The sequence below is a fragment of the Urocitellus parryii genome, chromosome 7 (assembly GCF_045843805.1).
Source record: "Urocitellus parryii isolate mUroPar1 chromosome 7, mUroPar1.hap1, whole genome shotgun sequence".
NCBI classification, from domain to species: domain Eukaryota; kingdom Metazoa; phylum Chordata; class Mammalia; order Rodentia; family Sciuridae; genus Urocitellus; species Urocitellus parryii.
This window is the reverse complement of record NC_135537.1, coordinates 14,270,457-14,290,591: the sequence shown is the minus strand read 5'-3', so window position 1 is coordinate 14,290,591 and position 20,135 is coordinate 14,270,457. Positions and strand designations below refer to the sequence as shown.

At 45.2% G+C, this 20,135-nt stretch overlaps 1 protein-coding gene across 3 annotated transcripts in view; it reads right to left on the bottom strand.

Moving 5' to 3' along the window:
• Lratd2 (LRAT domain containing 2) overlaps window positions 1-8,102 on the bottom strand; it is a 55,863-nt gene extending 47,761 nt beyond the window's left edge. Inside the window, exons 1-3 of one of the 3 annotated variants that reach the window (XR_003302496.2) lie at window positions 7,709-8,102; window positions 5,946-7,178; window positions 2,467-3,516 (exon numbers count right to left, since the gene is read on the bottom strand). Coding sequence is in view for 1 of the 3 variants with exons in the window: in XM_026407697.2 (XP_026263482.1) it covers window positions 6,150-7,082 (933 nt within the window). In the remaining 2 variants the exon portion in view is untranslated. Of the gene's footprint in view, window positions 1-2,466; window positions 7,179-7,269; window positions 7,406-7,708 lie in introns of those variants that run through there. The other 2 variants (XR_003302497.2, XM_026407697.2) reach the window with 2 other exon arrangements.
• Window positions 8,103-20,135: the final 12,033 nt, after the last annotated feature.

Below are 20,135 nucleotides of genomic sequence, written 5' to 3'. Positions count from 1 at the left end.
GCTTTCTCCTCCACCTTCCCAAGGCTCCACATAAATACCACAACCTCAGGAAGGCTCCTCTGACTCACCATTAGAGAAATCCTCTCCCACACACCTTGCATATTTCCTCCATTCCATCTATCTCAGACGGGAGATAACCGAATACCTTCTTGTGAATTTCTTTTTGGTGATTAGTGATTAGAATGGAAATGACAAAGACAGAAACTAGGGATCTAGTCCATCTTTGCATATTAGGCCCTGGGAATTGAGGAGCCTCCCAGTTAAGTACTGAGTGAATATTAGTGATATCATTTTCTCCCTCATCACCAGTTGCCTCTCCCTGCACGTCTCTGGTCTGATTTCAATAGGACTACACACTCCAAGTGGTCATCTACCACCAGTTTTCAAACTCCAATTAAACTTACACACACATCTGCTTTATTTGTATACCTATCATCGGCACTTAACAGGGCCTCCATTTATTATAATCTGTACTATATATGTGAGTGAAGTTGTTTTTTTTTTTTTTTTTGGTGGGGGGAGGGTACTGGGGATTGAACTCAGGGGCACTTACCACTGAGCCACATCCCCAGCCCTTTTGATATTTTATTTAGAGATAGGGTCTTACTGAGTTGCTCAGGGCCTTGCTAAATCGATGAAGTTGGCTTTAAACTCACAATCCTCCTGTCCCAGCCTCCTGAGCTGCTGGGATTACAGGTGTGTGCTACTGTGCCCAGCTGATTTTTCTTTCCTTAGAAACAAGCTCAGGGGCAGGATCACTTCTAAAAAAAAAAAATTAAGACCTCTATGTTCTTTATGTTCTAGTTCCTAGTGTGGAAAAAAAAAAAGAGAAAGTTGGTAGAATCAAAATAAAAAATAAAGCTGGGCTAGGCATGGTGGTACATGCCTATAATTTTAGCCGCTTAGGAGGCTGAGATTTGAGAATCACAAATTCAAGGCCAGCCTCAGCAAATCAGTGAGAACCTGTCTCAAAAAAAAAAAAAAAAAAATTAAAAGTATTTAAGGGTATAACTCAGTGGTAGAGTGCCCCTGGGTTCAATCCCTAATACCAAAAATTGATAGATAAATGAAATAGGGAGGTTATGAAGGAAGGGTCCTTACATGCGATTGCCTGATGTAACTATTGCAAAAGACTCTGCTGGAACCACTAGCTTGCAGAGTCCATCATGACCTTGGACAAAAAGTAATTCTACAAGGACACCTGCCTGGCTATTGCCAGTTCAACCTGACACCACTCTTCTTGTTAATCATTGTGGCCAAGGATTATTAAATATCTGATGTGATCCTTCTCATTTTTATCTTCTAAAACTTTACCTTGCCTCAGCCTCTGCATACGCTCATAGTTCACTCCAGCACCCATATCCCCACTGCTGTGCTAGACTATTCTTAATATCACTCTTCCTTGGAGAATCTGATGTTATTTCAGATGGATACTAGGTTGGGGCTCAGCATCCACCCACCTGTCATACTTATTGCAAGAGCAGATGCAGAAACAAGCCAGCTTTTGCATTTATTCTACAGATAAAATTGCTGTATTTGTTTAATAGGCAGTTTTCCTGGTAAATTCAGTAAAAGGAAATAAAAGCCCTCTGCACATATTGTGGGTCTGTTCATTTTTCAGATCCTTTTAAATGCTTTGGAACATATCATTTTCTTACATTAAGCAAGCTCAGTCCACTTAGGAAAAATAGGCACAGCAGCCTCCACCAAAACCACCCAAGAATAAATGCACAGTCTTCTTAGGTTCTCCTTCCTCAGCTTCCGAAATGAGGCCAATGACAAATTAGACTCCCACACGGGGGCTTTCAAAATGACTTCATTACTGCTTGAGTTTCCTATAACCTTCAGCATTCAACTTCCTTATTTAAGATCCTCATAGAAGCCGGTTAACAAAGCCCAGGTATTTGAAAACTCTTGGGATTATGGTGGCTTCAGCCACTGGCATAGGGTGTGCTAAGGCCTCTGGGGTTCCACATCTTCCCCCTACCAACTGCTGGCAACTGCATTGCTGCTTATCATGCCGACAGCACCATGTGATCACATCTGCCCATTGCTGTAATCAAATCATGTGGTGAGCATGCTCCTTTTAACTGGCACTCAAACCACCCACCCAAGACACAACATGGGTTACCCAACAGCATAACTTCTTAGTGTAGACTCCACAATGAGAACATGGTTTCCAGCAATTTTTGCATTGATTCTGAAAAATCAATGTGTATTGAGAATTTATGTTTATGTTTTTCATGATCGATAGCTTAAAAGCAATGGGTGATTAATTCTTACGCCGTAAATGCAAGGTTTTGAGTCACTAAATGAATTCATCAAAATGTTTACTAAGCAATGCAAACATGATACATACTAACATTCTGAGAAATTATAGTAAGCTCAATAGCTTGAGCTTGGATCAAAAATATCAGAAAATAGTACAATATACAAGTGGAAAAATATGAATTCAGTGTTCCCTAATAGATGGCTTATTAGAAAACCTCAAACATTTTTCAAAAGAACTTGATGGGTTTTATTTTAATAAGACAGAGTGAAGAGGAAATGGCTTAAAAGATATCATCAATCTTTTATTTAACTAAGCACTGCCCTTCATTTTGAAGGAAATGATACAATTTCAAATTGGAACTTCCTTCTCAAGAAGTGGTATAAGAACATAACATTGATTTAACATACAACCTTCAACAAAAAATAAGGTTTATACAGTTTACTGGGAAATAAAATGCATAAGAAGTTCATCCTGTTAGTGTAATTCTCCATGGCTCACAAGAACAAAACAACATAATGAAAAATTGAATAAACCAGTCAAGTTACAGTTATCCTGATTAAAAAAAAAAATCCACAAGTAAAATCTAACTTTCCAAACAAATCTTACGACTGTGATCACACAAGATTGTATTCTAATTTGTAAAAAAATGGTTAGACAAGCACATAATATCAAGAGTCTTCAACACAGTGAATCCCATTAAGGAAAAAAAAAAGAAAGAAAACAAAGCAAGTAGTCCTTAAATTTTCTTAGCTCTCCATAGCATATGTCATATAAAATTAAAAGTTTTGCTTCCAAAAAATATGTTCCATGTGGTTGTCGTATGGTCCAATGGTGCTATTAGGGCCCGAAGCACCAGGGACACAAGAAGTATAACCACTGAAGTGTTTTTCTCATAAAAACTAAAAATTTTCTTAAAGGTCTGGAATAAAGTCTTCTGCTAGGCATTTTAGTGCTACAAAGTCATTTTAAATTAAATGTGGAATAAAAGCTACAAAAACTATGAGTTCTTTTAATATAAAAAGTTGTGTAGCTGAAGTTGTGGGCTTCTTTGACACACATAAGCAGTCTCAATAAAATATTTGCTCAGGTAAGAAAATAGAATTTGTCTGGTTTCATTTAGCCTACGTTCCAGTCGATGTCCTGCTTATCCCTGCCAGAGCTTCTGAGGAATATTGGAATCGATATTTCTTTCCTTCAAAGAGCATCCGTAATTCACAGTACAAAATAGTTTTAAAGTCTTATTCCTAAGGAGAAACAAAAATTATTAAATATATATATATATATTTTTTTTTTCCTAAAGTGCCAGATGTAGCCATTGCCAGGGCATTAAAAAAAAAAAAAAAAAAAAATCACTTCTCCACAACACTGCCATCTTAAGAACCAAGAGTTGATCTGACCCTCTTTCTTGGAGCCTTCACCAGTTGGTTGTGGCTTTTCTTTAAGCATTATACGCCTAAGAACATTTCCAGTGGAATCCCCTATTCCTAAGTGTTGCACATTTAGCATCTCTGGTGCCTCGTAGAAACACTGGCACTATGTTCCAGGAAGGATCATCTGGCACAGATCTATTTCCTATTCTAGTCCATTTTCAAGCCATTATCAAAAGCCTCTCCTTGGAGTGGTCTGCTCCTTAACTGAGCACACAGTAGCTCAGCGGGTTTTATAGGCGCTTTTCCTTCAAGTTGAGACTTTCAAGGCATCTCATTTGGAACAAAACACACTCACTGCTACACTCGGTGTGACCAGCAGACGGAGGTGGAGGGGGTGTCCTCCAGCCCAGAGTTGTGGGGCAGTGACAACTTTTTCTTTTATTTCCTACCACCTGGACAGTGGTCCTCCCATCTGTTAGATATAAATTCTCCTAAATGTCTTCACCCAATTTTATCTTGTACTGCTCTTCCATGAGCGAGAGAATATGAATGCAAAGCTGTGAGTATTAAACATGAAAACTAGACCTCCATTTCCAAGGGAGACTGGTTTTTCTTCAAAGTCCAGCAGGGCTAGAGTGTGGTTCACTTTTAACAATCAAAGGAACAGGACCTGTTTGGTGATCATTGTTAAATTAGGAGCACAGCTAATGCCCTATGACAGAAAGGTTTCATGGTGGGATATAAGAAGATCTGGGCATTTAAAAATTATGGCCTCAACTTCTATGTCTGAAAAAAGGAAGCAGACAAGAAAATCCTTAAGTCTTACTGCCTTGATTTAGAGCTCTCCAAGCAAAAAGCCCAAGGATGAAAAGATGGTTGTGGATTACTCAAGTAGGGTTCTATTCCAGCTGTTAGGAATTAGTTCATAAATGACTTGTCCAAAGTAGTTTATAATGATGCCCAAGATGGAATTAAAAAACAGAAAATTTCAAACTTTACTCATCTTTTGAGATAGCACTGGTAATGGGCACTGAAAAGCACTCAAAATCAAGGGCACACCCATAGGATACAAGGGCCAGGTGGGAAAATTATTGAAAGCCTCCCACCAAAGCACACAGTAGCTCAGTAGCAGACCCGAGTGTATCTGCTCAGGCTGCCACTACCAGATGCCATAGCTACCAACCTATGTTTTAGGGCTGTCATCAGATTCTGTGCTGACTACACCAGGTAGCATCTGAAATGGAGGTCACCCCTCTTAACTGCAAAGGCTCTGAAGGGGTGCTCTCCAAGCAACAAGGAGACTGTTGCAGTATTAATAAGACTTTGCCCCTTGAATTAAAATGCATCAAGTGTGGCTGGCAAAATAAGTATCCTCCTAATGAAACAGGTCTCAAGCCCAAGATTTTACCACCAGCGGAACAGGAGAGAAGGTGAGGGAGATGGGCCAGTGAGAGGAAAATTTTTTAAAAAGGAAGAAAAATCACAGGATCACCACCAAAGCTATTTTTGAAAGGGCAGGAAGGAAGTCAAAGAGGAAATTAACTAATTCTTGCCAGGGCAGCACCGTTCAGCTGCTTCCCTAGTGGATACTTTATGGGGTGGCACAAGCCAACCCCATCTGTGACCTGTGGACCAGCAAAAGCAGGTTTAATTAGATCACAGACACAAAGGGCTATTCTCTCCTTTGCTAACAAATAACTGCAGCTCTAAGTGCCTACAACAGCAGGCAGAAAAACAAAGGCGCAGAACTGAACCTTAATTGAATCCTTCCCCTGACTGGCCCTTGACAATTATTTACTTGTAACCTGGAAAGGGGCGGGTGGAGCAAGAGACTAAGCTCCGGAAGACGAATTACTTGAGGATGGAGAAGGGAGGTAGTTTGTTCAACTATTTGTTACACTTAATAGGGGGCTGCTTGGTTTTGGTCTGATGGTCACAGACCGCGTCATGGTTTCACCAGCCTTGCGCCCCAGGAATCCCATAAAATAAATCACACCAACCTTCTGGATCCCACTCACAGCTCAGCGGGGGAAGATGATAAGCAGCTCTAGTTGCTGGCCATGGTGGCGCCTCCCCAACCCCCCTCTGGCCTTTGTACCTTTGCTCTGAGCTCAGTGTAGAGGGGGAAGCAGAGGCAATGGCAGGGCTCTGATAGGTACTCTGAACTTTCTCCAGCCTTGCGTGTTTAAGGGTCGATTCTGAACCCAGATTAAATCTATGGTTCAGTTCATCCCACAACAGAAAGGAAGACAAGCCTGAGGGGGCCCCCGGAAGGAAATACTACCACTCAAAAGTACTCCTACCTGCTCCCTCTGTTCCCTTCCTCCTTCCCTGTTCACAGCCGGCTGCGTATTTCTCCAACTCTCCATTTTCCAAAGGGCCCAGGAATCCCCGTGGGGCCCAGGTGGCGGCAGAGGAGGGAGGGAGGAAGGGAGGAAGAGGAGATGAAAAGGGGCAGCAGCTGCTGCAAATAACTCCCTTTTGCAGAGCTGCCCTCCACTCGCCCGTCAGTGTGCCACAGCCTCTCCATCCTCCCCCTCCAAGCCTGGTGAAGGGGTGGGCCTGGGAGGCGGCGTAGTCCGCGCAGCATCGCTGTCGCCCTCGTCTGGCTCCGCTGGGTGCAGGTGCATGGCGAGCTCCTGCAGTACCGCCGCGCGTCCGATCTGGTCGTTTCGCCGCTTCTCCATGATCAAGTCCTCCAGGCTCTGGAATTCCAGCGTGTGGCTGCGCTGAGCCGAGAGCTGAATCTGCAAGCGGTAGGGCTGCTTGCCGATGCGCAGCTCGCCGCCGATCTTGAACTCGCGCTTGCCATAGCGGCACCAGGCGGCAAAGCTCTCTGAGTTGCGCCAGCTGAGCTCGCGCTCCTTGGCGCCCACGTGCGCCAGCGCGTTGCGCACCACCGTACTGGGGCTCAGAGGCTTGTAGCGGTACAGATCGTTAACCACACGGCCACGTCGGCCCTGGCTCGCGTCAGTCAGAAAGCTGTTGCTCACCTCCAGCCGGTGCAGGTGGACCACCTGGAAGTTGCCCACGTATACCGCCCAGTGCGGGTACTGCGCCTGAGACACAAACTCCACCAGGTCGCCTGGATTGCACTTGTTGAGCAGGTTCTCAGGTGTGTAAGTGCTCAGCGCCGCCGAGCCTGGCGCAAAGCTTTTCTGGTAGATGCACTCGTCGCGATAGAACACTGAGCACTCTACCTCGTGTAGCCGCGGGTCGTAAGGCTGCGGCGGGGGTAGCGGCGGCCGCTCCCCACAGTCAGGCAAGCCACCGCCATCCGGCCCTTGGGGCGGTGGCTGTGGCTCTACGTCCTCGTCGTCATTGGAAAAGATATACGAGACACCGATGCGGGGACCGTCGTCCCGGTCCACACCAGTAGGGTCGGCCGTTGGAACTTCCTTGTAACTTAGGTGGGTCAGTTTCTCCACCTGGTTGCCCATCACGCTGTGGACGCACGTTCACACCGCCGCGAGGGGAGAAAGCAAAACCGCCACTAGGGTCATTGGCACAGGTCCCCGGACAGGGGTTGCGGCCACCTGTTGGAAGAGAAAGCAAGAAAGCCATATCTGTAAGAGTCCCTCCAGGTAAAAGACATTCTGTTAAGAGAAAGGAGAGGAGACCGAGCACCTGGGGCCATTTTAGGAGAGTCTCGATCGTAGCGCGCTTTTCTTCTCCTCTAAGGTCGAGATAACAAGAGATAAGGCAACTCCAGCTCTCCCCCGCCACCAGCATTCACCTGGTCGGGGCAAAAGCCATGGCATCAGTGGCTCTTGCCGCTTCCGCCCGCGCCCTACCTGCCAAGCCCAGGCAGGAGGGAAGAAGGAAATAGAAACTTTACTCCAATCTCCCCTTTCCAACTCCCACTCCCACTGCAGGCCCTAACTGGCCCCGGAGACGTCCCTCAACGCCTTCCTCCCCGGGGAACAGGCGAGGATCCCGCAGCGCGGCCCGGGCAGGTGAGCCACCCCACCTGGCTCACCTGCGGCGCTTCCTCCTCCGGCGCCTTTCCCCTCCCCCGCGCTCGCCCGCCCTCGGCTTCGGCTTCGGGTTACCCGCGCTAACTCACCCGCAGGGAGGTGGAAGCCGAGGGAGATTGGGAGGGGCCCCTGGCCGCACCCCGAGACTTCTAGGACGAGTTTGCGGGTGTGGGCTCCGCAGTCCCTCCTCGCCCAGCACCGGCGGCAGCGACGCTGGGCAGGGGGTAGAGAAGCATGTCTTCCCCGCGGCTGGGTGGCGCCCCAAGACTTGAAGGTGGGGGGCAATTCCTGTTCACACCGCGCCCCCTCCCTCCCGCAGGCCCTGCTGGCCGCGCTCAGCCAGCTCTCGAGGGACGTGGGGCGCGAGGAGAAGGAGGCAGCCTCTCTTCCCGGCGGCGGTAGCTCCCGCTCGGGCCGCGCGAGCAACAAGCGCCGGAGCGGGAGGGACGGATTGTAGATCCGGCTCCGGGCTCCCGGGCGGGAGCGCAGCCCGTGGCATTTAAAGAGACAGGCGCTAGCTCCAGAGCTCAGGTCTTTCCCACACGGTGCAGAGCCGCCGGGATCCCCACCCCCGCCCCGCCCACCCGGGCCACGGGGCTCCGCCCGGGCCACGCCCCCTCCAGAGCGGTTTAAATCCCGCTGATAAATACGCAACCCTCTAACTGGGGCCGGCCCCCTACCCAGGCCCCTGGGTCCTCGGCTGCCTCCGTGTTTTTCAGAGCTGGTGCTCTAAGAAGTTGAAAGGCAAAAGCCACCTGCCAGTCTAGAAATGAGGACGAGAAGGAGAGTTAGTGTTGCTTTTTTTCCCTTTCTTATTTCTTATTTCTCAGTACCTGGAGAGGGAGGAGCAGAGTCACCAGGGCTTTGGCTTATTTCTTTCCTTGTCCAGAAGGTTATTTCTCGACCTCAGGATCATAGGAAGAGAGTCTTTACTGGCACGAAGCTCTTCAGCGCAGAGGCATTTCCAGTACAAGTAGTTTGAACTTTGGGGTAGAAAACAATCCAGAGAAAGGAAACGGTGTAAAACAGAATGAATGCAGTTACTGGCTGGCATCTAAAACCGATGCGCTGTTTGTTACGTGTCCCTCGAAGTTATACAAAGTTCATTTCATAACCTCTGTTGTTTCTAGAGAGTTACCAGTTTTTTGAGTCCTGAGAAGAGTCATGTAGTAATCGCAGCTTTTCTTGGGGGTGGGGGATGTAGGAATTGCCTAATTGTCCTTGAATTAGAAACAAATTAGCAGAGGCCCCTGGTGGATATATTTCCTTCCTGCTGACTTTGAGAAGGAAGTGACAGGAGTATTGCTTATTAACCTCCACCGCAGAGGACATTTTACCCCCTGCTGGCTTCATTTCTGGTACCTAAGATGTAGGCTACCAAAGTGTGTGTGTGTGTGGGGGGGGTATTTATTTATTTATTTGAAATAATGGGGTTGAGAATTGTGGGCTTTGTTTACAATGGACAAGTTTAGGAAGCCCCCAAAACTAATTTCTAAGAATGCAACATAAGACTTATACCCTGTTTTCCATCATTGTTTCTTCTAACTAAATTTTTCCAAGTAATGCTATTATTTATTCAGCATGTATACCAATCCCTGGAAACAGAAATATACTACTACTGTGATCCTTTTCGGGTTGAGAGAATAAAAAAATCAATCTACTTATGTACCTTTAAGCCAGAACAATCAATATTGTCAGAGCTGTGATGGAAGTTAGTCCTTCAGCAAGTCTAAGATCACAGCATAAGCTAGACCAAAATGAAGCTTCTGTGTACTGCATGTGCAGACTCAATTGAAATATTTTCAGACTGGCCTCAGACACATGTGACGTGGTGACACTCCTCTGGGCTTTTAAATAACACATTCTCTGGGGCTGTTGCTAACTACCATTGAGTGTGGGTAGCTACCCATTTTATAGGGAAGAGTTAGACTGAGACAAGGACTAATCATCTCATGTCTGTCAGACTGGGAACCTCTGCTACTGGCAGATGTGGTAGGCCACGTTGCCCCCAGGTGGCACTGAGTGGGTTGACCAGGATCTGAAAATTCATAGAAGGATACCCTTGAATGACAGTCTGCTGCCAAAGCTCTGAATCAGATCTAATGCTTGAGTAACTAGGCCTAGTTGTCTAGCTGCCTCTCCTAATTTCTCAAGGCTATCTATTCAGGTTAATTTCTAGAACTGACCAATATAAAGTTTCAGAGGGAAGACACCTACACTTACCAGTTATTCAATAAATGTTTGATGGATGGTTGAGGGAAATTCTTGCCCATGGATGAAGAATTACTGCCTGATATGGCTGGGAGGAAAGAAGTAGTGGTGCACACCTGTAGTCCTAGCAACTCAAGAGGCTGAGACAGGAGAATAGTAAGTTCAAGGCCAGCCTGGGTAGCTTTGCAAAACCCTGCCTCAAAATGAAAAGGTAGTGGAGATGTAGCTGAGTCCCCCTCCCACACATACACACACAACATGGGTTCAGCCTCCAGTACTGAAAAATTGCTCTTTGGTTTTATAAGATAGTCAGTGAGTAAATGAAGAAATGATGCCTTTTGATAACCAGGGTCTGATAGATTCTTATATTAATGACCACCTGGGACTCACTCTCCATCCAGTCACCTTGAGCCCGAGGTCAGAGGTTATAAAATGGCTCCCCAAACATGCTTTGCACATCTCAGTTATTGTTCAATACATTTTAAGTGTGTTGTCAGCAATTTGAAAACTTGAGAGAGCTTATGAAAAGAATTCAGATGTCTAGCTTTACCTGATAAATCTGAGGCTGTGAGCCCATCAGGCCCATGATCCACAAAGAGCTGGCACTGAGTGACAGTTGCTTTGAGAGATGTGTTCTCTACTCTCCTTGCCTACCTGGGTCCCTTGCGTGGCCACCTTACATTTTATCACTTGATGATAGGTAATTCAGTGCCTGATCATATACTACTTAGTATTATTCTCTAATTCATATATTTTAAATATCTCTTCTAGAGAGAATTTAATTCAAAATATATTTTTTGGATACACTTGGTATTATTATTATTATTATTATTATTATTATTATCTCCTACTAGTCTTATTCACTGTGCTATGTATTTTACAATAGCTTGCTAAGCTTTGTAGATATTCCTGTACCCATAGAATGGAACTCAGGGTTGTTGGATACAGAGACTCTTTAGGATACTGTGTCACGTCCTGGGAGAGGGGAAGTAGAGCAAGCTGAGGAGGTGAGCTGACTCTCAAGGCACATGGATACAGAGATAAATGATGGATAAAGTGCCTGCCATCAGGGGTCCTGGCCTGGTGGGGAAGTGCAACTCTAAGATTAATGATAGCTGCCATTGAGAGAACTCTTGATTCTTTTATAAAGAAGAATAAAATCTAGAGAATCTGTGGCTTCTCCCAACTGGTAAGTGGGAAGGTCACCACAGGTCTGCTTTGCTTCCAGACCAATGCTTGTAACCCCTTGGTTTAAAGAGAGACAAGCAGATTATAAAATATTTAACAAATATTTGAGTGTCTGGTTTCACCGGGCTCCAGGAGACAGCCATGGATATGGCCGACAAAGACCCTGTTCTTATGGCATTTACATGGTGATGGGACCAAGCAAATGATAGATAAGAATGTCAGAGAGCAGGCTATGGAAAAGAATAATAGGGTCATGGGATTGAGTAAGTGTCACTAAGGAGAAAGTGATGGGAGGGGACCTACTCTCGATAAGATTTTCAGGGAGTACGCCTAAGGAAGTAGAATCTGAACTGAGAATGGATGGATGGGAAGGGCTGGCTTTGGCATTCTCCCCAGAAGGAAGACCAAGAGCAAAGACCAGAGAGGGAGGATTGGGGATTTTTTAGGGAAAATATATGGGAGGTGGTGAGGAGCACAGCAGTGAGAGCGACTGCACTGGGGACACAGGAGGAGAGGCAGGCAAGCCTTCAGAAGGCCAGGCTGTTCTGCTGGCTGCCCTGTGGAAAATGGACCACAGGAGAAAGAAAGGAAGCAGGTGCCACCAAGGGCCAGGTCGTGGAGAGGAGAGGCAGAAGGAGCCTGGTGAGCAAGGGACAGCCTGTGAAAGTGCTGTCCCCCACAGCAGCCTTGAAGTATAGAAATGCTCGTTGGATTTGAATGTTCTGCCCTCTTGCAGCTCTGTCCCCCAGCAGTGGCCTAAGTGCCACATTCCACACCCCTCCTTGGAGGAGACCCTCAATAGAAACAAGCCCAGTTGAATGCCAGGTAGTCACCCTCTTGGTATTCCTGTTCAGATGGGTGGGGAGTAATTGAGAATAGAGGTTCCTACCTGACAAGGCCTGGGCCCCTGTGTTACAGGGGGAGTGGAGGTCTTCATTGGAGTGAATGGTCTGCTCTAAGATTGTACGAAACAGGAGCAGGAGGGACAGCAGAGCTGACTAGGCAGTCTGGAACTCTCCCTCTCTCCAGTCTGGGCCCCAGGTCCATGGCAGCAGCACCCGGCCCATGGAGTTGGCTGAGAAATAGGGTCCTCTTCCTCCCTTACATTGGAAAACTCTCAGATTGATTTAGGCCTGTTATTAATTGCTAGAACCTTAGGTGGTGAGCAGTAAGAAAGAAACCAGATGACCTTGTCCAGCGTCGTGTTCGCTGGGCCTCTGAGGGAGGGCTGGTGATCCTCTTTGCCTCACTGTGAATCCCCAGCTAGGAAGTACCTTGTCAATCCTGAAGGCTGCATAGAAGCCAGACACAACTTACACCCCACAGTGAACGCCAGATGATGATTCTAGTTTGAGAAGTGAAAGGATGACCATCTGTTGTGGGCATCTTCTTGCTCAGTCTCCATACTAATCCTGTGGCATTTCATGGATAAGAATGTCACACTCCCTGTATGTGTAATACGTCAAAATACATTCTACTCTCATGTGTAACTAAAAAGAACAAATTAAAATTTTTTTTCGAGGAAAGGACGTCGAAGTCCAAGGGAGGTCAATATGGGACTCTTGCTCATGGTAAAGGAAGCAGCTAGATTCAAATCCAAATGTGTCTGGCTCCAAGTCTGTTTAGAATACTGTGTCAAGCAGCCTCGAGGATCACCAGCATATGTGTTTGTTTGCTCAGTCAAAAAACTGGCAGTACGAGTGACCACCATGTCCTGGTTTGCCTGGGACTTTCTTGGCTTCAGCACTGAGAGCTTCATGGCATGGCCTCCCTGGCCAGGTGCCTTCCTGACCTGGCCCTTTCTGAGCCAAGGGCTGTGGAGCCGAGGGCTGAGCTGGGAATGGCCCTGGGTTAGAGCAGGGAGAAGGGAGGAGAGTGAGGAGAAGTGGGTGTTTGTGTCCTTACTCTCAAACAGACCCCTTTGTCCAGGCAGGGACAGTCATCCAGTAAAAGAGAGCACACATATTGCATATGTCACAGCCTGTTTCTGTCTTTCATTCTTTTTTGGTGTTTTTTTTTTTTTTTTTTTACACTGGGCTCCTCACCAGGTAAGGGCTGAATCTTTTCCACCTTTGAGAGCTCCTGGCCTGAGACTACTTTGCTTGACCCTCCCATCCCACCTACGTTGGATAATCAAAGGAGTGGTACACTTTGGCCCAATTATTATTTGACCTTCAGACTAAGGAGGGAGGCATAAAGATTGCTGGATGAGGCCTTTCTCCTTGTCTTCTGTACTGTTTTTGCTCAGGTCACCAGAGCAGGTTGGGCCAGACAGAGCTGGTCTGTCAGGTGGGCAGGGATGATGAGGAGGGGCCTGGAGAAGGGGCTTGGGCTGTAGCCCACCTCCAGCCCTCAGCTCTCCATGCATTGGTCCTGGAGCCAGGTTTTTTTTTATGAGGAAGCTTGAAACCTTTCCTGGAGGCGCTACACCCATGGAGTCTGTCCTTCCTGGAGGCCTGCTGTTCCTGGAGGCCTCTGCCACTGTATTGTTAATGTTGAGCCCCGGTTTGATTTGTGCTCAGGAGTCTGAGCTTGTAGCTGGGCTCCTGCAGGAGACTCATGAAAGATGCATTTCGCCAGGCAGTTCCAGGGGAGAGACTGGCTTAAATTACAGCTCTACAAATCCAAATATTGGCATATCTGCAAATCCAAACGTAGGGATTTAAAAAAAAAAATCTGAATTCTAAGAATCATATTCTGCACTTCTTGTGTGAGAAAGAGAGGATGAGATATTCAGACAAGGCTGTCAATAATGAGAGAATCTGCGGCAGAGCAAAACCGACCTCCTGTTCTTTCCCTGGGCATTTTTCATGCTTCCGGGAAAGGGGAGCTCAGATGAGAGAGAAGCCAGCCTTGGTTCAGCATGGCTTTCTGCAGCCCAGGCTTGGGGGACCTCTACCCAGCACTCGGTAGAGGAGGGCTCAGCAAGCCTAGTTGGTCAATCCATCTTCCTTCCCCCATTTCTAGGCCAGGGGCCAAGGGATCCCCGTGGGTCATTCACAACACTCCAGTCCATTCACAACAGAGCAGCCCTGGGGATCCTGTGTGATTCTGAGTCCAGCCAGGCTGTTCCTCTGCTCCAAGCCCTCCCCCAACTCGTTATCTCCTTTGGAGAGGGCCAGAGTTCCTATGGTCTCCAAGGCCCTGCCTGACCTGCCCTCACCTTTCTGTCTCTGACACCCCTGTCACTCATACCTCCAGACACACTGGGTCTTTGTTCTGGCCTTTTCCCTGTGGCATACCAGGGCAGGCATATTGCTTGCCCAGAATTCCAGCATTTACTGTTCCTCCTACCTGGAACACCTCCTTCCAGGTACCTTCATGGCATGTCCCTTTAAGTCAACTCAGATGTCAGCTTCCTGCTAAGCCTGCTCTGGCCACTTCACTTGAAATTGCCCTCCCATACACACTCCTTATCCCCTGCAATGATTTGGATGTGGTTTGTCCCTGAAAGATTCCTGTATTAGAGGCTTGGTCTTCTGTGTGGTGTTGGGGCCTTTAAGAGGTGGGGCCCACTGAGAGTTGGTTAGGTCATTGGGAGCACAGCCCCTCAGAAGGGTTTAAGGCAGTTCTGGGATCTGGTTAGTTCCAAAGAGAGTTGTTATAAATGAGTGAGCCTGACCTGTCAACTCTTCTCTGGTTTCTTCTCCTGCCATGTCATCCCTTTCTCAGATACTTCCATTATTGTGATACTTTCTGTTGAGAGCCACAGCCAAAGGGGCCCCAGCAAACTTCCAGCTGCCAGCAAACTTCCAGCTGCCGGCTGATGATTGGCTCACAGTGGCCCCAGCAACATCTAGCTGATTGGCTCCTCTGCGGTGATGTTCATTGGGCTGTTTCCCTGCCCTTCAAGCTGCCAGCTGATGATTGGCTCACAGTGGCCCCAGCAACATCTAGCTGATTGGCTCCTCTGCAGTCATGTTCATTGGGCTGTTTCCCTGCCCTTCAGACTACGGAACTGCTCATTGGGGGACTTCTTTGGCTCTGCCCACGCGACCTAGCCAATCGGCCTCAAGAGCAGGAGGATTGTGGGAGGTGGGGGTTGGTGTGAGCGAGAGGCTTCTGGAAGCCAGTGGTGGCAGTTGGGCTCTGAGGGTTTTTCCTGAGGAGCTGTTTTGTTTGGCGTTTGTAGTTTTAAAAATAAAGTTTGTTTCTTTTGACAAGTGGCTCCTGAATTGTGCCCAGCCAGACTGCGGCATTTGGTGGCCCGCACGGGGAGCGACTGAGGGTAAGTAAACTGCTCGCCCCTGAGGGCAGGGCGAGAGGATGGGTAGCCATTCTAAGTTTACTCTTTTGTTTTGCTTCATTTTTGTTTTAAGTTGCCTATCCCTGGAGATGAGTGAGACGGAAGAAAAACCGCTCACATTTGAGGAAAAACTATTTGCGTTTGAGGAACAGATAGGGAGAAAGGTCGGATGGACATTTCAGTCCCTGGAGATGAGTGAGACGGAAGAAAAACCGCTCACAACTGAGGAAAAACTATTTGCGTCTGAGGAACAGATAGGGAGAAAGGACGGATGCACATGTCAGGAGGATAGAAAGGCTATAATGAAATTTTGTTGTTCCATTTTTATTGGATTCTGTCTCGGTTTGGTTTGGTGTTATCTTGCTGGGTTGTATTATAGTAGAAATACGGGATCAGCAATTAGTAAAAAACAAACCGAAAGAGTGTTAAGTAAATTGTTAGACGAAGGAGGCATCTCAGTAAAATCAAGAATACTCAGGGCATACGTTGATACAATACAAAAATATAGCCCATGGCTTTTTAAGGAGGAGTTGTTAGATATATCACAATGGAACCATCATGGTGAAGATTTAAAAAGAATAGAAAAGTACAACCCAGGGACTCTGCCAGTTGGCACATTGACATTGTGGGCGAACGTATCTGGTTTGCTTAGTCCAAAGCCTTCAGATCAGACAAAGGTAGAGGAAGGAGAAGACATATTGATTCAAGTAAAAGAGGTCTCTCAAGTTAGTCAGAATGAGGAAAAGATTCAAGTACAAGATAAGGTCTTTCAAGCTAGTGAGACAGAGGAAGGAAGTTTAGAGCAGAAAAAGCCATCAGGGGAAAAGTTACAACAGGAGACTGCTAATAACACCTTTCTATCAGAGAGCGAAAGTCTCCAACCAACAGCACCACCTCTACAGGAGACTGCTACTAACAGCATTCTATCACCAGAGGGCATAAGTGTCCAATCAACAGCACCACCTCCATATGCTAAGAGACTCCCAACCCCCGCAGTTGATAGTTGGGATCCTGAGACAGGATCTCAAGTATGCCCTGTATTTGAGGTAGGAGGGCAGCGAATTCACCAGGGTTTATTTTACAAAACAGTGAAGGAGCTAAAAGAGGCTGTAACAACCTATGGTCCTCAAGCACCCTTCACTGTAAGCTTGATCGAATCCATTACCAACTTAAACATGACGCCAGCAGATTGGGCTAATATGTGTAAAGCTGTGCTAACTGGAGGACAATACCTGTTATGGAAGGTTGCTAATGAGGAATTTTGCAAGGAGACAGCTATGGGAAATGCAGCAGCTGGTTATCCTCAGAGAAATCTAGATATGTTGTTAGGAAAGGGACCTTATGAGGATCGGCAGCAACAACTTGCATATGATCCTGGTGTATACGCACAAATTGCTATAGATGCACTTAAGGCATGGAAGACTTTACAAGGACATGGAGGTTTACAAGGTCAATTATCTAAGATAATACAAGGAGCTAATGAACCTTATGCTGAATTTGTAGATAGGCTTATTCAAACAGCTACCAGAGTTTTTGGGAATACAGAACAAGCAATGCCATTAATAAAACAACTGGCTTATGACCAAGCGAATCGTTGGTGCAGAGATATCATTAGACCATGGAAACAGGAAGATTTAAACAAATATATTAAATTGTGTAGAGACATTAATGAACAAGAGCAAGTCATGGCAGCTGCAGTAAAACAGGCTTTAGATGCCAGAGACATTAATGAACAAGGGCAAATTGTGGCAGCTGCAGTAAAACAGGCTTTAGATGCCAGAGACATTAATGAACAAGGGCAAATTGTGGCAGCTGCAGTAAAACAGGCTTTAGATGCCGGGCTAAGAACATGCTACAATTGTCAACAAGCAGGACATTTTAAAAGGAATTGCCCCATAGGAGGAGGGTTTAACAATACTAGGTATCAAAGGAATAGAATACCGGGTATTTGCCCACGATGCCGTAGAGGGAGACATTGGGCTAATGAATGCCGTTCTCAAACCACCATAGAGGGTACTCCATTATCAAAAAACGAACAAGGACAAGGTTTTTATCCACAATATCGTGGACAAAGGCATCGGGCTCCGTTGCCAAAAAACGGACAGGGGGCCCCAATGCTCCGGGGCCCCAAACCACAAATATACGGAGCTCTGGAGGAACCCAGCAACCCCAGCAACCCCATCAGGGTAGTGCCCAGGGCATCAGATCCCTCATCAGACAAACCAGAGGGAGCGCAGGGTTGGACATCTGCGCCTCTGCCAGAGCAGTACTAACTCCAGAGATGGGAGTTCAAATCATTCCCACAGGGGTGAAAGGACCTCTTCCCAAAGGAACAGTAGGCTTATTATTGGGACGCAGCTCTTCTACTCTAAAAGGACTTTTGATAAGTCCTGGGGTAATTGATCCCGATTATGAAGGTGAAATAAAAATTATAGCCAGTTCTCCAAAGGGTATATCAGTAATTTCACCAGGAGATAGAATAGCACAATTACTAATAATACCAAGCCTACATGATAAATTTTCCAATCATACTGTAGAAAGAGGTTCCAAGGGATTAGGCTCCACAGGTGTAGATTGGGCTATGCTTTCTTTAAATTTAGATTCTCGCCCCATGCTAAAACTAAATATTCAAGGACATGAATTTAATGGGCTACTGGACACAGGTGCTGACCTTAGCATCATCTCTCGTCAAGAATGGCCAAAACATTGGCCATTACAACAAGCCACTCAAACGCTTCGAGGCCTAGGAGTGGCGAATAATCCCGATAAAAGTGCAATGGTATTAGATTGGAAGGATCCTGAAGGATGTGAAGGAACTATACAGCCATATGTATTGGATCATCTTCCTGTAAATTTATGGGGACGAGATGTCTTAGATCAATTAGGTTTGACATTAACAAATAATATCAATCAAAATGCACCCACTATTATGGCTAGACAAGGTTTTAGGAAAGGAAAAAGATTAGAAAAACAAGAACAAGGTATAGCAGCACCAATACAAATAAATCAAGGAACAGACAGACATGGGTTGGATTTTCACAAAGGGCCACTGAGACAATAAAAATTACCTGGAAATCAGAAAGACCAGTATGGGTCCCTCAGTGGCCCTTGACTAAAGAAAAGATACAAGTAGCCCATGATCTGGTCAAACAACAATTAGTGGAAGGACATATACAACCTTCTGTATCTCCCCATAATACTCCCATTTTTGTCATCAAAAAGAAATCTGGTAAATGGAGATTATTGCAAGATTTAAGAGCCATTAATAATGAAATGGTCATTATGGGACCTGCTCAATCGGGGATTCCTCAGTTGTCTGCTTTGCCAAAAACTTGGTATGTTTTAGTTATAGATATTAAAGATTGTTTTTTTTCAATTCCAATTCATCCTGAGGATAGTCCACGTTTTGCATTTACTATCCCTGCACTGAATCATGAAGGTCCTGATCAGAGATATGAATGGAAAGTACTCCCTCAAGGGATGGCTAACAGCCCAACTATGTGTCAAATTTATGTTAACAAAGTAATCCAGCCACTTAGAAATCAAAATCCTGAGCTACAAATATTTCACTATATGGATGACATATTATTAGCACACAAAGCTAAAAACACATTGCTAGAATGTTATGCCACACTTACAAACTTATTAAAAAATTATAATCTAGAGATAGCAATAGATAAAGTACAATTAAATTTTCCAATTAATTATTTGGGAGTTCTATTATCCTCAACCATGGTCCGTCCACCAAAAATTCAAATACGAGTAGATCAACTCAAATCACTTAATGACTTTCAAAAGTTATTAGGAGACATAAATTGGATAAGGCCTTATCTAGGTATTCCAACAGGAGAATTGGGACCTTTATTTGATATCCTAAAAGGTCCATCAGATCCAAATTCACCCCGAATGTTAACGCCTGAAGCAAGAAAGGCATTAAAAATCATTGAAACATATATGGAAAATATGCATTTGGATAGAATTGATATAAGTTTGCCTTTATTATTTATTGTACTATCAACAAAAAATATTCCTACAGGAGTATTTTGGCAAGAAGGTCCATTATTATGGATACATTTATCTTATTCTCCTAACAATATTCTTACTAGGTATCCTGAGGCTGTAGGACAATTAATACTCAAAGGAATAAAAACAGCAAAGGCAGTGTTTGGAATTTCTCCTAATAAAATTATTACTCCATATACTATGAATCAAATTGATGAATTAGCTAATGAGTTAAATACTTGGGCAATAATCATGTGCAAATCTAATGTTTCATTTGATAACCACTTACCATCTAATCCTTTATTGTCTTTTTGGTCATTGCATCCTGTAATTTTTCCAAAAATGACAAGAAAAACACCTATCATGAATGCTCCAAATATATTCACTGATGGATCAAATAATGGTACAGCAGCAATAGTTACCCCTGATCGAACTTTTACATTTTTAGTACCCAAACAATCAGCTCAAAAGGTAGAGCTTAATGCAGTATTACAAACTTTTGTGATGTTTAAAGATTCTGTATTTAATTTATTTTCTGATAGTCAGTATATAGTTAATGCTATAGTATCCCTTGAAGATGCTGGTAGGATTTCCCCTTCTTCTACTGTTTTCTCTTTATTTTCCACTATACAAAGTTTAATCTGGGACAGAAAAGATCCATTCTTTATAGGACATATCAGGGCACATACAGGATTGCCTGGAGCCCTTAGTTTGGGCAATGATTTAGCAGATAAAACTACACATGACGTACATATTTTCTCTATACTAGAAGAAGCTATAAATTTTCATAAAAGGTTCCATGTCAATGCTAATACTTTACAAAAGCGTTTTAAAATAACTAAGGAACAAGCTAGACAAATAATAAAACA